At 52.8% G+C, this 16,238-nt stretch overlaps 1 protein-coding gene across 1 annotated transcript in view; it reads left to right on the forward strand.

Annotated features, from left to right (window-relative positions):
- Nucleotides 1–16,238, forward strand: part of ZNF236 (zinc finger protein 236) — a 95,940-nt gene that overhangs the window by 61,881 nt on the left and 17,821 nt on the right. Inside the window, exons 19-25 of the mRNA XM_077752733.1 lie at nt 1,339–1,621; nt 3,173–3,276; nt 4,630–4,995; nt 5,755–5,900; nt 5,987–6,227; nt 6,604–6,783; nt 14,500–14,687. Coding sequence (XP_077608859.1) covers nt 1,339–1,621; nt 3,173–3,276; nt 4,630–4,995; nt 5,755–5,900; nt 5,987–6,227; nt 6,604–6,783; nt 14,500–14,687 — 1,508 coding nt within the window. The remainder of the gene's footprint in view (nt 1–1,338; nt 1,622–3,172; nt 3,277–4,629; nt 4,996–5,754; nt 5,901–5,986; nt 6,228–6,603; nt 6,784–14,499; nt 14,688–16,238) is intronic.

A 16,238-nucleotide genomic window follows, 5' to 3' on the forward strand; every position in this document is an offset into this window, starting at 1 on the left:
CCCCCATCACACGGCGCCAGCCTCCCCCCTCCCAGTCACATAGTGCCAGCCTCCCTTCCCCCCCATGTCACATGGTGCCAGCCTCCCCCGCTGGTCACCCCCACTGGTGTCACTTGGGAGCTCTTCTCCTTGCGCTGACCTACGGAGCAGGGCTTCTCCCCAGTTTCTGGAACCCTGTAGGGAGGGCACCATCATATCAGTGAGTGCTGTCAGGACTGCCTGGGGCTCCCCTTGCGGCCTTGCCACCCCCCTGCATACACAGCACACCCCTGCGGCCCTGGCGGGGTCCCTGGGAAACAGAGCTCCGTGGGGGCCTTTTTAGCTGCAGAAGAAAAGCCACCTGCCACACTGGTTCCTTTACCCAAATCCAGAGCCGCGTGGGAGGGTTTGACCCTCTTGCGGTGTTGGGACGGGGGTCTGTGTGGCTGACACCATCAGATCCTGTCTTCTGTGTACAGCGCTCCATCTCGTAGACCTTCTCCCGCTGGGGCTTTGCCATACTGATGGGGTTCCTGGTACTTTCGGTGTCTGAACACAGTTCTCTCCGTGCTTTGTTTTCTGTGCTGGTACGGCTACCATCTCTACCCTGCTGCCCCCAAATCTTTCCAAACGCTATTCTCTCCTCCACCGCCCACCTTTCCTCGCCCTCCCTGGGCCTCTCTCTTCCTTCTCTCTGCACGTCCCTCCCTCTCATCCTTTTATCCTGATGAGGCATCTAGATAGTTTTTATCACTAATGTGGTGTTAGCCACTGTCCACTTGGTCAGTCGGTGTTTTGTTGAGTTTTTATTTTATTTTTTAGCCGGGTGTGCAGTTCTGGCCTCTCCCTTCCAGCCAGCTCTTCCTTCTGTTGGGTTTTAGTAGCATCTTCTTTTTGTTTACTGTCCGTGTAAATACATGCTTACCTCTCACTCAGAACACTTAAACGTGTACATTTTAAGGCTTTTTGGTTTGTTTGTTATTGGTGTGTTTGTCTTCTTTTTGTGACTCTTTAGTTAGTGCCTTTTTGCTAATTTATCTTTGGTTTTCTGCCTTGGGCTCTGATGTTCCTCATGTGACAATACTTCAGGTTTTTCCATGTTAGCAAGTGTCTGTGCTTATGAATCCAGGGCCTGTGTGGACGCCCGCGGGCGCTCTCTGGCCGCTGGTCCTCAGGCGCCAAGCCCACGCGTGTCCCCCGTGCCCCTCCTCCCGCGGACCCTGCTAGGCCAGCCCCTGGACTGACAGAGCTTCACTGAATGACACACTCCAACCCAACAGACGCGTTTGGTTTTAATTGACTTGTTTTGTTAAAATCTATGTTTTTACTAGGATTTGGTCCTTTTCCTGTCTTGTTTAGATATGTGTGTGGAGGAAGAGGAAGAAAATCCTGAGAGAAACCCATCTCGGAAGGCTCGCCCCGAGGTCATCACTTTCACGGAGGAGGAGACCGCGCAGTTGGCCAAAATTCGGCCGCAGGAAAGCGCGACGGTGTCCGAGCAGGTGCTGGTGCAGTCGGCGGCCGAGAAGGATCGCGTCAGCGAGATGAAGGACCGGCAGGCAGAGCTGGAGGCTGAGCCCAAGTTCGCCAACTGCTGCTCCTACTGCCCCAAGAGCTTCAAGAAGCCCAGCGATCTCGTGAGGTGAGGCCACCACGTGCGGGTTTGGGAGGAGGGTCTCTGTGAGCCTTGGGTGGTGCCGTCGGAGGGCCCCTGTCAGGGCTGGTCCCTCATGAGGGGCTGAGTGGCATCCCGAGTCAGGGCTGGAAGCCTGTGTCGATTTTGCGTCTTCGCTGAAGCTCATTCAGAAAGTCGATGGGAGAGGAGTTTGCTGTGTGGACTCTGCTCATTTCTGTGCGACTGGGGTATGGCGGCCCCCTCCCCTCCTCCGCGGTTTCAGCGCTTTCCCCGAGGTCAGCCGTGGCCCATAAGTGGGTGACCCTCCTCCTGACCTGTGTCACATGCCCATGTCTGTCACCTGCCGTCGTTTCCTCAGGTGGACATTTCATCATCTCCTGTCGTCACGGAAAGGAGGGTGGGCGCAGCACAATGCGGCGTTTCAGCTTGTGTCACAGGGTGGTGTGCTGTTTCGTCAACGGTCGTCGTTAACCTCATGATATGTATCCCGTGTAGGAACGAGCAGGACGATTGGGTTGGGTACACACGCACTTTCAGGCCTCCCCTGGGGTCTTGGATTGTACCTCCCGCAGAGGAGGGGCTGCTCTACTTTAAAAAAAAAGAAAAGAAAATGAATTATTTCTTGCAGACGACATGGTGCTAAGCTTTGTACATTAGCAGATAGCATCAGGGATGTCCTTACCCCAGGGGTGCTGGGGTGCGGGGAGCGAGGGTGCAAGCTCAGGCGGGGGCGGGATGGGCTGGCAGTGCCTCTTCTGGGGCACCTGGAGGGCAGGGGCGAGGCGGTGGGGAGTGAGACAGAGCCTTCATGGGGAGGGGCCAGGGCCTGTGATGAAGCAAAACAAAAGAAACGCACAGCCGCGGACACCGTCCAGTGAGAAACGGTCCTTTCTTCTCCCCAGAGACGACCACTGTTCTCTGGTTCTTAAGTATATTTTCCAGAAACGTCCACACCTGTCCCCATTAAGTCGTACAGTTTTACGTTTGCACAGTTTTTACGTACGCAGCCGTAGACCTCTTCCTGTTGGCGCCTGCAGACCTGCTGTGTTGTTCTCAGCGGTGGCGCGTGCTGCTGCAGGGGCCGCCGCCTGNGCCGCCAGCCGGCGCCCGCACCAGCCCACGCCCAGGCCTCCTCCGCCTGTTGGCAGGAATGATAGCTTAGCATCTTTATTCGCTCTTTTTAAATTCTGAGTAGGGGTGAGCCCGTCCACATGGCTTTGGGCCGTATTTCTTCTCTGAGCTGCCTGTGCCTTGTCCGCTTCTCCACTGTGCTGTTTCCGGTCTCCTTGCTGACTTATAACAAGGCTGGCTTAAGAGAGTTAGCCCTGTGTTTATCCATCTTGCAGACGTTTTTGTTTTCTTCTGGGTTTGTTTATGCTGTTTTTGTGTAGATGGGGATGCAAGGTTTTATTTGGCCACATTTATTCAGCTCCTACTAACACATACTTTCTATGTATAGAGATAGTTATGAATTAAAAGTCATGAGGTTGATGTAAATGTGTATAAAATTAAAAATAAAAATACCTATCTATCTATCTATCTATCTTTTCTGGTTAGGCACGTGCGAATCCACACTGGAGAAAAGCCATATAAATGTGATGAATGCGGGAAGAGCTTTACTGTGAAGTCAACCCTGGACTGCCATGTGAAGACGCACACAGGTACGCACAGCACCTCCGCGCCCCACCGGTGCCCTGTGATGGCGAGAGAATGTGCATTCACTTGCTTTGAGAGAGAGAGTGAGCAGGGGAGGGACAGATAGATGGAGACAGAGTCCCAAGCAGCCTCTGAGCTGTTAGCGCAGAGCCTGACACGGGGCTCAAACTAACAACCGGCAGGATCATGACCTGAGCTGAAACGAATGTCGGCCGCTCAGCAGGCCGAGCCTCTAGGCGCCCTAGTGGCGGTTTATGTTTGCACACAAAAATACTTCCAAGATTATAGAAAGCTTAAAAGTCAGGGACCATGAAGAAATGGGTATAAAGGGAATTTTGAGTCCTGACTTGGGAGAAATGACCCAGAAAACACTGAGAGAAAGGAGCCGGGTCTCAGATGCCAAGCTGTCAGCTGTCTGTGTCCTTACCGAATCTTGAAAACCTTTGTAAAGGAAATTACTTCTTGGTCTCATTTAGGCCAGAGAGCTTTGGTTTGTAAGGTTTTACAAGAACTGGGGATTTAGCCAAGCTGATTACAGTTACCAGGTAATAATTCTTTTTAGGTGGCGGGAAATCTTATAAAGGAAAAACGTTACGATTCCCAATGGCCATTTTTCTTCATCTCATTTGAGGAGTTGAAGGCTAATGGTCCAATTTAAAGCACATTGAGGCTGTGCTGCTTGATCCACACCTGGGGCCCTGCGGTTAAGGGGCAGGCCCCACCCCTCGGCAGGTCTGAGGTCTGTGTCCACTTCTGAGCCACCTCTCTAGGGCCCCTGCTTATTGCTGGGACAGTGGCGCATGGTGACCTCTCAGTAAATGGGACAGTTGTTCGTGTGACTCGTAGGGTGATGATTATGAAACTAATTTATGTTCCTAGTTTTTGGTTCCCAGCAGAACTGACCAAAAATGTAAAAGGAATGTCACATATTTGTTTAAAATCCTATGATTCTTTTCTGATGGGTTACTCTTGGGAACTTAGTAGATAGATGCGGGAACTGAGTGTGCCCCTCCTGCGGGCAGCGTCGCCCTCCTGCGGGCAGCGTCGCCCCTCCGCAGAAAGGAGGTAAAGACGTGCTGACACGCACAGGTGCTCTTAGTAACCTGAGGGGCGCGGGACGGGGACACGGGGCTGAGCTGCTCAGCGACACCACCCCAGGTCCTGTCGAGGTCCGGTGAGCGGTGGTGCGGACACCCGGATGCTATGGGTCCTGGACTCAGGCTGTGGCAGGCTCTCTGCGAGGTCCCTGCAGCAGGCCCCACAGAACAGGGGCCTCCTTGAGGTCCCCAGGCCCCTCGGCGCCCGGTGCTCACATGCAGGTGTGGCCCGTGGGCCCCGCTGACCCGGCCTTCCCGCAGGTCAGAAGCTCTTCAGCTGTCACGTGTGCAGCAACGCCTTCTCTACCAAGGGGAGCCTGAAGGTGCACATGCGCTTGCACACAGGGGCGAAGCCCTTCAAGTGTCCACACTGCGAGCTGCGCTTCCGCACGTCTGGCCGCAGGAAGACGCACATGCAGTTCCATTACAAACCCGACCCGAAGAAGGCCCGGAAGCCCATGGCCCGGAGCCCGTCAGAGGGACTGCAGCCCCTGAACCTGCTCAGCCCGTCGTCCACTGACCCCGGCGTGTTTGTCATGAACAACTCCGTGCTGACGGGACAGTTCGACCAGAACGTGCTTCCGCAAGGGCTGGTGGGCCAGGCGATCCTGCCCGCCTCCGTGTCGGGTAAGCGCGGGGCCCGGGGTGGGGCCGTCGCTTGTGTGCTGAGGGGGCGCCTGTGTCCACGATGGGCGCTTCTCTCCCTTGAGGTTCGCCCGTAGGAGGCAGGTGGGAAAATGTAAATTTCACCCCCAGACAAGGTACCCTTCCGTCCCTGTGCTTCCCGCCACGGCGTCGGCTTTGAGCACATTCGTGCTGGTTTGAGCTGCTTTCCTTGGGTTTACCTGCCCCCTCCACATCCTCAGAGACGTGGTGGTGACATACGTGACCCATGACTCCTCTCCCACGTTGTGTGTGACGTCCTGCAGTTCTCTAAATCATTGCTCTTGGGGCATCAGGGCTGGAAAAGTACCAACTTTTAGCCTTTGTTTGTTGTGCACTTACAAACACACAGTGGGTGTCAGCAGCTCGCAGACTTGTCCTGTGGGTCCCTTGCTGTGTGTGTGACCCGTGGGGCCATTAAAGGTAAAACACAGCCGTTAGTTGTTTTAGACCCTGGCCAGTCAGGGTCATCTCTCTGCGCCTAGTTTCCTGGCGTGTGTAGGATGGATAACGCTGCCCATTTCAGAGGATTCTTGTTGGTTGAATTAGATAACGTGTGTGTGGTGGAGACACTAGTTAGTGCTCATGAACCACATCACATCGATGTACGAATAAAACTGTGTACACAGAAATTCCTACAGGAAAATGAGGGTTTTATGTTCTGTGTTTTCTTTCCTAAGAAGCTTTTCAGACGAGCGGTCATTCCTGTTTTCTCTCCTTTAGCTGGTGGTGACTGGACTGTGTCCTTGACCGATGGGAGTTTGACCAGCCTGGAGGGCATTCAGTTACAGCTGGCCGCCAACTTGGTGGGGCCCAATGTTCAGATCTCTGGGATCGACGCCTCCAGCATTAATAACATCACGTTACAGGTGGGCCACTTGCCGGCGCTTTCTGGGCTTGGGTCAGAATCCCACGTGAGCGCACTTGGATCACAGGTGCCTGTTTTCCTTTCCAGATCGACCCCAGCATTCTGCAGCAGACGCTGCAGCAGGGCAGCCTGCTCGGTCAGCAGCTGCCCGGGGAGCCTGGCCTGGCCCCCCAGAACGGCGCTCTGCAGACGCAGGACAGCACGGTCCCGGCCAGTGTCGTCATCCAGCCCATCTCGGGCCTGTCCTTACAGCCCACGGTGACGTCTGCCAGCCTGACCATCGGGCCGCTGTCAGAGCAGGACCCCGTGATGACCACTAGCAGCAGCGGTAAGTGGCAGCTGGGGCCCAGCTCCCTGCTCGTGGTCATGCCTTTGCACTCAGGGCTCCGTGGCGCCCCTTCCCCTCCCCACCCAGCTCAGCAGACTCAGGGAGTGTTCCTAGCACACATGCACCTTTCCTCTGATACGTGCTGTGTGTTCAGTCTTTGCACAAACCTTCCTGCCTGCACGTGAGTCCCGTGGCCCCGCTGCCGTCCTGTTTCATAAGGTGTCTTGTCTCCCTGGATGAGGGGATTTTAGACGTGACCGATGTTTTCTTCTGAATCTTCTTTGGAAATAACATTCTCACCATACTGTCGCTCATGAAAAAGAAAATGACTGATTTTGTTAAGCCCCGCTTTGTTTTGTTTCATCACGGTGGCCAGGGACTCAGGACCTCTCTCAGGTGGTGACGTCGCAAGGCCTCGTGTCCACCTCCAGCGGCCCCCATGAGATCACGCTGACCATCAACAACTCGAGTCTGAGCCAGGTGCTGGCGCAGGCTGCCGGGCCCGCCGCTGCGTCGTCCTCGGGGTCCCCGCAGGAGATCACCCTGACCATCTCGGGTTAGTCACTCACGACTTAAACCGCCTCCCCCCGCCCCCCCAGGATGTCTCAGTCGTGTGTGTGTGTGTGTGTGTGTGTGTGTGTGTGTGTTTCCTGCGACACCGAGTTTGGCACAAAGCCAGAGCTCCGGAGCGTTTGTCACACGTGTGGAAAAGTCAGGTGTAGCTGTCACGGTTCAGATGTAACCAGAAGTTAACAGTCCCCTCGGAGGCCACTGTTGGGCCACCTTGCCGTGGTCAGCAGGCAGCAGGAAGCCGCCGCCTCGTGCTGCGTCTTCACGTGCTGCAGAGCTTGAGGCCTGTGTGTGGTGGACCCAGGGCGCGGACGCTGTGCGCGGTGCACACGCCAAGGAGTGGAGGGACAGGAAGAACAAGCCTCGCAGTGCAGGTCACTGTGTGTCAGCCGCGAGGAGGCGTTCCATGTCCCCATGCTCTCACGTCCGTGATCATGTCCCTCTGTCTGTGCCGTGTATGATCTCGGTCAGCCCCGAACGTGTCTTACAGCCACGCTGCCAACTTGAGTCTCAGCTGCAAGCTCTTCGTGGTCACTGAGAGTTGTTTTTAAAGTTAGCCACACGTAGTAGGACCCTGACTGTGTGTCCAGCTATTCTAGTAATTTTTACAAATACGAACTTATTTAATATTAATTTATTCAAGCCTCAGAGCAACCTTAGGAAGCTGTTGTTACAAATAAGAAAGACGCTTTGCTGGGAGGCGGACACTGTCCCTGTAAGGGGTATGGTGGTGGAAGGGGAGTTTTTCCCTTAAACGCTGGGGAGGCCAGAGGGCAGTCCCGGTAACGCACTGGTGCTTCAGGGAGACCCTGCAGAAATTACTACTGCAATAGAAAGAATAGTTACTTAAACGAAAACTGAATCCCTTTCTTTTTAGGGAGTGTCTTTTCCTTTTAATATACGTGGGAAACTTGAACTATCTTGGAGTGTGCTTTTGCGTGTCATGCAGTGATTGTAGATGCTATTAGGCAGCAGAAATTAACTTTCAATTTGATTTAACTCAGTAACCTTCCTACTTTTGTTATTTACATCTGAATTTTAAAGTTGTGCTGTATTTTAAGAAACCTTTGCTGATCAAAGTAACACGTTCGCTGTGCCACTGTGTGTGAGGCGTTGTGCAAATCCTGTGCAAAGGACACACAGTCCAGGGTTCTTGCTTATAGTTTAGAAACCGCATTATTTAGCCTATGGGTTGTGTTCCTGTTTCTCCTGTATTTTCCTGTCATTGATCACGTAGATATTTTGCTTATTAGCATATCCTGAAGAATGAAGAAGTGAATTTAACTAATTTTTTAAAAATTAGCTTGAAAGGTTTATCCTAGGAGAATCTTTACGTCAGTTGATGACAGGAGGTTTGCCCAAACTTTGGGCTTGATGCTTCGAAGTCTCAGCCCTCATGCATCGTGAGATGGGGAAGTCCCAAGTCAGCGTTGCCTTTTCCCGTTCTAAAAAGGCTGTGGGGACAACTCACGGTCTCAGCAGAGATTTTCACTTGTTTTCTCCATTCATGTGGATAATTACAAGTGGTCGTCCGTGCTGGAAAGCAGGACTTCGATGAATTTTTGTAGACACTTAGCAACTCAGAAGTCATTTGAGGAAAAAATGTTGGGTACAAAGCGAGATCGTCCCCAGGCTCCCCAGCTTGTCCCGCGCCTCCGCGATAGCGTCCTCTTCTCTGATGGCTGAGTCCAGTTTTCAGCAAAAGCCTGTCAGGCAGGGAGTCAAAGGGATTCCCACGTACTCTGAACCGTGTGTGCTCTGCGGATGGGCGTCTGCATCCTCGATTTGCCCGTGCGCAGGCCCGCAGCGCGGCTTCCGCTCCTGCCCCGTCTTCAGCGTAGCTGCGGGTGTGGGTCATCACAGGCTCCTTTGTCTTTTGCTGCTTCCCATCCAGTTTAGTCTTGCTTTTGCCTCACTTGACAGCAGATTGTTTGAAAGCGGCGTGTTCACGTCCAGTCTTCGCAGAGATTCCGTCAGCGGCTGTTCCCGTCTCAGTTCGTCTGTTTCTACGCAGTCTGCTTCTGTTTACGTGACTCGTGCGGCTAATGAAGCTGGCGTCCTCGGGCAGAGCCCTTCTGGCAGGCGGGCAGCACAGGTCCCTCCCCTCCTTCCCCCACCCCCCTGGGGCCCCCGCTCTGGGCGGTGGCCGGGTTCGGGGCTCTAGGACCATCCACACAAGCACAGCTCGCCACACCTGCTAGGCTGCCGCATCTGCAAGTGTTTTCAAGTCGGGTTAAGTTTTAGTCAACAAAGTATGTAATTTTAAGTGCTGTAATACTGACTTAAAGTACAACGGAAGCACTTAAAAATACTTAACGGCTTAAAAAATATGAACAGGTACCGTCATTTAGAGAAAACGTGTTTCTGGTCTTCTCATTATTTTTAGAAACACTATTAAAAATAAAATGGCTTTAATTCTAATAGGATGTTACTATACATTTAGCACATTTGCCAGTGTGTAAGTTACCACGGTACTTTCAGGTATCACGATCCTAATTTCCTTTAGGTCAAGGTCTTATTCAGCACGTTCTGACGGAAGTAGTGAGCTCAACGGAAGCATGAGATTGTCACACTTGCAGTCAGTAATCCGCGTACAGGTGCCACCCTGATTGCAGGCAGTGCCAGCTGCGCTCGCGGAGTGAGCAGCCAGCCCACTGTCAGTGTGGTCGCGGGGCTGCGCTGGCCACTGCCCTGTCGCACGTCACGTGATTCCACATGGCCTGGTCTCCCCTGAGTGCAGGGATGTTGGCCACGCCGTAATCCTGCTTCCCCGGAACATGGGGGACAGTTAGCGCCTGGAGGACGCGGCACAGAGCCCTGCCCTGCTCCCTGTGCACGAGCCCAGCCCGTTGCTCTGTGCCCCGCAGCGCGAGTCCCCTGTAACCCACTGATGTCAGGGGAACACGGCTTTAAAATGTCGTCTTTCTCAGCTTTTCATGTGTAGACTTGTGTAAAAAATTAAACGAGCTCCAGGAAAATAAATGACAGCGTCACAAGTAATGGCCCGCAGCTTAGGATGACATGCTTGTCTGGGTTTTCTTATCTTGTAGAGATCTTGTCAGTTTCTTAGCCTTATTTTCCAACTCTGTATGTCATTGTTTTTAGGAAAAAAAATTAATTTTTAGACCTATTTGTAGGCACAGCTAGGCTGTTTTTTGTTTCTTGCTTATTTGAGATGCTTTCTTGTCCAGTAATTCATCCCTTCACTAGCAGACCGTATAATGTGTACTGTGTGGTAAGAATTGTACAAATCTGGGAAAAGAATACTGAGCAAGGCAGACATAGTCCTTTTGTACTTAGGGTCCTAGAAACTAATAGAGCACTCACTGCGGAATCTGTAAGTCATCGTGAACTTGTGGCCGTAACGGCCTAAAGGAAAATGGGTCATAGGTCCTGGGGGTTTTGACCTGGTCGGGGTCAGGACAGGGCTCCTCTGAGAGTGTGGCTGGGAATGTGGGGGCGTCTGTCCACCTCTTCCGTTTGCTAAAGTATGAAATGAGGCCTGAGACGTGAGGAGCTTCATCTGAGTCTCGTGTTGGCAGATCCAAAGCCTGGACTTCTAGCCCCCGATGTCCCCACCGTGTCTCTGGTCCGTGTGTCCCGCGGCCAGAGTGAGTGCCTGTCCTGCTCCGCTGTGGGCCGTGTTCTGGAATGTTGGCCGTGCGAGCTCTCCCGCCGGCTCCCGCCCCTGGGGCATGAACTCTTGTTTCTCCCCGGAAGCTCTGCTTGACCATCTTTCTGAATCCCGGGCAAACGGATGGAAAGACCGGTAGAGTTTTAGGTGCTTTAGTTTCAGTGGAGTGGTTTTCTGTGTTGCTTCGGGGAACCTGCTTCGGTGTTTGCTGGGGCAGCCAATGATTTGAGATGGGAGATGTTTCGATGAGGATGGAGAAGCGGATGCCCGAGAACAAGCACCTGAGGGCCCGTTTTGGCAACCGGTATTTCATTACTGCACTATCATCTGGTCAGTTAGGCAGGAAGTACTTTCCCTTGTGACCGCCCTGCGCAGTGCCACAGAGCCTCATGCGCGGGGGAGGGTCTCTCCGTGCAGCAGAGCTGACAGCAGCCAGTTGTGCGTGAGGGTCCCAGGTGTGACACATTCGCGTTCCTTTAAAAACGACAAACAAGCCCTTTTTCCCCTTAGACTTGCTGTTTTAGAGCCAGCTGGGAATACTTCTCTTTTTGATGTCACCACAGCATAATTTGGTGCCTTATTCAAATTTATTTTCCAAGGAATTGAGTGAAATAAAAGTTGAGCTCGTAACGTAAAAATGTTTGTTCAGTGAAGTAATGGCAGCTGTTATAAACACAGGAGTAATTTCATATGACCAGGTCAGTTATACTACGTCCCCATATACCTGTGGCGTCTTTGAATGATCCCAGATATAGGAAGACACGCTGCACATGCTGTACCTCTCAGGCCTTGATAGCAGGCACCTGTTTTGAAAGGTTTGTGTGTCCGCTGGTACCAGTGGTAATGAGGGAGCCGGCTCAGTACAGCACAGCCGGGACATTGCTTCTTGAAAGGGCAGCATTCTCCCGAGCATCTGAGTCACTCCCAGACCAGGCGTCAGGCCACACCCTGCAGGACGTGAGACCGAAATGACTGGCACGGGACTTCGACATGCCTCCTCTGAGAGAAACCATAAAGTAGAAACTCTGTGTTTTTACAGAACTTCGCTGCCAGCCAGCCCTTTAGACCAGAGCACGCTGGACGTGCCCATGACTTCTCACTTAGAAGTCTCCGCCTTGCTCACGGGCCAAGGCCCCTGGCCCCAGGGATGGCGTGCACCCTCACGTAGCATCGAGGAGAAGTGTGTCACGTTCCGGGGTTTATCAGTCCGCACCTCACGTGCGAGACAGAAGCATGAGCCTGTGTTGAGTCCGCCATGGGGTCGAAGGCCACCTCGCGACCTGACTCCAAGGGCATCCACGACAGCATTGGACGCATGTGCTCATCTGAGGAGATGCGCAGATGGGATGCAGGTGTCCTTTTGGGCACGAGGTACTGCTAACACAGGCTTGCAGTTTGCACAGCTCTTTGAGAAATTTGTCTCAGACGGGTGTTATCTTTGTGTTCTTACCCTCGTCTGTTGTTAAGATAATTTTGATGAATAAATTGAGTTATACTTTCAGTGAAAAAAACCAATTCTTTCCTTCCCTCCTTTGTAAGGTTATTTTAGCCTTGGTTCCTTCTAGATTTAAGTACGTTCAATTACTTACTTCCCATTCCCCTCTTGTTGGGTACATTTTATCATGAAGGAGGACATTCTCTCCACTTCTTTCTGGGCAATGAATGGCCGGACTGTGTGTCTCCCTGTTCCCATAACCTTTCTTGCCACGGTTTTGCTTCTCTCAAGAAAAAACTGATCTCACATCCTTTAAACTACTTATGAAACTTTCCAAAATTACAATTAGGTTTTCTTAGAAGCTATGAAACCTTATCCCAACAAAGATTTAAGATGGTACTGGGTTTGAGGACCATAAGGGATTTACAAATCCTTTAGACATTACTCTGTTTGGGGTTGGAATCATAGGCCGAAGTGGGACCTAGGTCTGGGGTACTGCCCGAGGTCCGTGCTTCAGAGCCGGTATGTGGAAAATGAAAGAAAGAGTTTGCAGGCTTTGCTCAAGTATTCAGTCTCAGTTTCCATGTTGAGAGTGTTCAATTTGAGTTAAAACTGTGGTTTCTGAGCTTTAAATATATCTCTTTATATAATTTAGAACTATATATTGAACAAACTCAGTTACTTAATTTCATGCTAAAGAAAATTTCATTTTTTCCTACTCACATCACCTGTTTTTGGATCATTGTGAGGATTGAAGTTGTACTTGAGCCGGTGCCCTCTTTGTGGGAAATGTCTCGAACGAAGCAGGCACACACTATTGGAGGCGGGCGTGAGCTCCAGCGCTGTGAGGTTCGTGCCTCCGCTGGGCCAAGCGTCAGGATTCACGGCAGCCGAGTGACACGCAGGCTTCTGTTCTCTCATTGCGTTTCTTGTGCTGCATGGCCCTGGACCCTCTGCCAATGTTAGTAATCGTCACAGAGAAAGATGCTGGTGGCAGAGGGAGGAGAGGCCTCGTTCATTCCTTTATCTCAGGGATTCCTTTATTTCGGGTGAGGTTTGACCGAGTCTTGGCCGTCTCAGTGGCAGTTTTGGCTTTGCTCTCTTAGATGGGGTCCTGGCGAGCCTGACGCTGGCACCTCTCTCCACCGGGCGGTTGGACGGCCCAGCCCCTGACTTCTCCTTAGTGATTGCGACCGAACGCCAGTTCATGTGGCTGCTTATTGCCACATTTTACGGGATCCTTCTTTTCCATCTTTGCCTAGTCCTGTTAAGTCCCGCTGGTCTGCAGGAGTAGGGGTGTGTGGAGGTGAGGTTGGAACATGGGCTTGACCGCTGTGCTGGTCGCTGGAGTGCTTCGAACACATGCCCTCCACAAATCCACACTCCTCAGGTCCTGGTGTCTCAGCAGCCAGCTCTGCGTGGACGCCCAGTGAGGTGGGGGGGCCGGCGAGGTTGCCTTTGGAGCCCCGGCGGCGTGCGGAGCAGAGTCCTAGCCCCTAATGGTTATACTGCTTGTGAAGGTTCCAGGTGTGTGCAGCACAGTGTGGGACCCCGAGAGTGTGGATCTGTGCAGGCACTGTGTTTGGAGGACTCCACTTACAAGTAAGTAACCTAGTGTCCCTGCTGGCCTCTGACCTGAGCAGAGGGCCCGCACCCAGGTGCCCCCGGCCACAGCAGAGGGCCCGCAGGAGTCGGTTCTTGTTCTGTTTCTTACACCTGATGAGGAAATAGCGTTTTCGACCTCCACTTCCGTTCCCGTCTTGGTGTATCTACGGCACCGAGCCCAGCGGCTGACACCGTGGACGTACAGTCGTGTTTGTTAGATGAATGGAAGCCTAAATGGTGAGGTCTGTGTGTGTGCGTGTGTGTGTGTGTGTGTGAGTGTGTGTGTGCGCGCATGCGCATGTGCATGTGTGTCATGCTTACAAGTGAAGCCTCAAAAGTGTGTTTCTGTCGGTGCTGACCACAGGCCTCTGGTACTCTGGCGCTCAGCCCTCATCTGCCAGGTGGGTGCATGAGTTTCTGTTTTGTAGAAGGAAAGGCCCCCCTCTGCCCGATTCTGTCCCAGATTCCTTCCCTCCTCTTCTCACAGGCTACGGGGGGGAAGCGTCAAAGAGTCTCGTCTTTTCCAAAGAAGAGTGAGATGTTACGAAGCGTAAATTAACGTGTGTGGGATGCATGGGGTTCATTTCAGAAGCAGCACAGGTACAGGAAGTGAAGGGGCGGCCTCAGCAGAGATGGTCACGTGAGCTTTGGAGCTGATCACTGCTCAGGGGGTCACATTCAGTGCCTTCGGGCTGCTCCCTGGTCCTCGACGGGGACGGTGTCCTGGAAGCTCTTGGCAGTAGTGACTGGGACCATAGGGTCATATTTTTACTTTTCTTCCACTGTTTCTTTCTCTACGTTGTACTTAAGCATAGTGCGTTTATGTGTATGGAGATGTTTAGAAACTGTAGACGCCTTACCATAGAACTGGAACAAATGATTCTCTGATGACCTTGATGCAGTTTCCAAAGCGGGGTGACACAGATGCTGACGATGACGACGCCGCTCCTTCATGAGAACTGCTCTTCCAGGTGCGGTCGGGCTTCTCCAGCTTCGCCGCTGATGTGCTTGTGTCTCGTCTTTTGCAGAACTTAATGCTACGGCCGGAGGTCTGCCTCCAACGACACCCATGTCCCCGTCCAGCGCATCTACGCAGAACCTGGTCATGTCGTCATCTGGGGCGGGGGGAGACGCCAGCGTCACGCTGACTCTGGCCGACACTCAGGGCTTGCTCTCTGGAGGACTGGACACGGTCACACTCAACATTGCTTCTCAGGTAGAGCACGGGCCTTGCCTCGTGGAGGCCGCCCTTTAATTTATTCTTTCCCGGGTATGTGTCCTGAACGTCTGTTTCCAAAGTGAAATGTTTTTTCTTCTCCCGATTAAAATACAAACAATGTGTTAAATGCACAAAGGACAGGACAAGAAAATGCCAGTAACGCGGAAAACGGTTTTTAAACCCTCCCCCTGGGGCACCTGGGGGGCTCAGTCGGTTGAGCGTCCGACTCTCGGTTTCTGTTCAGGACATGAGCCAGGGTCACAGACTCAAGCCCCACGTAGTGCTCTGCGCTGAGCACGGAACCTGCTTGCGATTCTCTCCCTCTCCCTCTGCCCCTCCTTCGCTCACGTGCGCTCACGCTCTCTCTCTCTCTGTTTCTCTAATGTGTCTCTCCCCCTCATCTCAAAAAAAAAAAAAAAATCCACTACCCAAACAGAACTAGGATGGACATTTTAGTACGTTTATCCTTGTAAACCTCCATGCGTCAACGTGTCTACAGAACTGAGTGCAAGTGCACAGCATGTGGGCGGAGGGCTGCTGCCTGCCCGTGCGGTCGGTGTCTCTCCATCGCTGATTTCAGGAGCACACAAGTTTCTAACGGCTACGCAGCATCAGCTCTCGCAGTTTATCGAAGGGCGTTGTGTCATGCTCGAGGACCCCACCGGTAGTGAGGGGTCCTCACACTCTCAGTCACCGTGTGCTGCCAGGGTGTGTGTTTTGAATGATGCATTGAGCTGGGTCCCTGCAGCACCTCTGAGTTTAATTAGGAGAAAAGCCATGGTAACATATAATGAAGGTTTATTTTGAAGAACCTTGGTTCCCTTTGGACCCAGCCGTCCCCTGGACCCAGCCGTCCCCTGGCTGTGAGAACAGCATCAGTGGGCAGAACGCATTCGGGCAGCCTGATTGCGCGGCTCCCAACGCCCCTGTGCGGAAGGGCACTTACAGGGCACCCGGGGTGTTCCTGGGCATGTCATGCCAGCTGCACATTGGCTGCTTTGACCCTGCACACTGACTTCCCTCTTCTAGATTCTACTCCTTTCCATTTGTAAAATAGGGATGTTTCCCCGCCTCACTCCCGAGCCAGTGTTGAGCCCATTTCTGTTCGTATGAGCACAGACTGTCCAGCTTGCGAAGTGCTGGTGGACTGCTGGCCGGTAGCCTTGTCGGGGCCCCAGGAAGCCGGCGCCTGTACTGGCTGCCGCATTTTCTTTCTAGATGCAGGACGCAAGGGGCTTGGTTGTGTCCTGGTGAATCATTGTGTTCCTTCCGACCCTGGATTCTAGCCCCACCGTCACAGGCTGGGCTCAGATCACCCGTGCCCCAGGGCAGGCGGGCAGGGGAGGGAGGCGACGCAGGAGGGTGCGTCTTACTGTTCACAGAGCAGACTGCCTGTCCAGGCGCACGACACTAGGAACCGCGTTCATCTGCCTTCCCCGCCTTCCCTGCCTTTTACCCGCTGCCAGGCTGCTGCTTTTCTGTTCACATGGTGACAGCTGTGAACATGACCATGTATTCCAGTCACCATTCAGGACCCTAACTAAGTGT

This window comes from Crocuta crocuta, unplaced genomic scaffold (genome assembly GCF_008692635.1).
Source record: "Crocuta crocuta isolate KB4526 unplaced genomic scaffold, BGI_CrCroc_1.0 scaffold101, whole genome shotgun sequence".
NCBI classification, from domain to species: domain Eukaryota; kingdom Metazoa; phylum Chordata; class Mammalia; order Carnivora; family Hyaenidae; genus Crocuta; species Crocuta crocuta.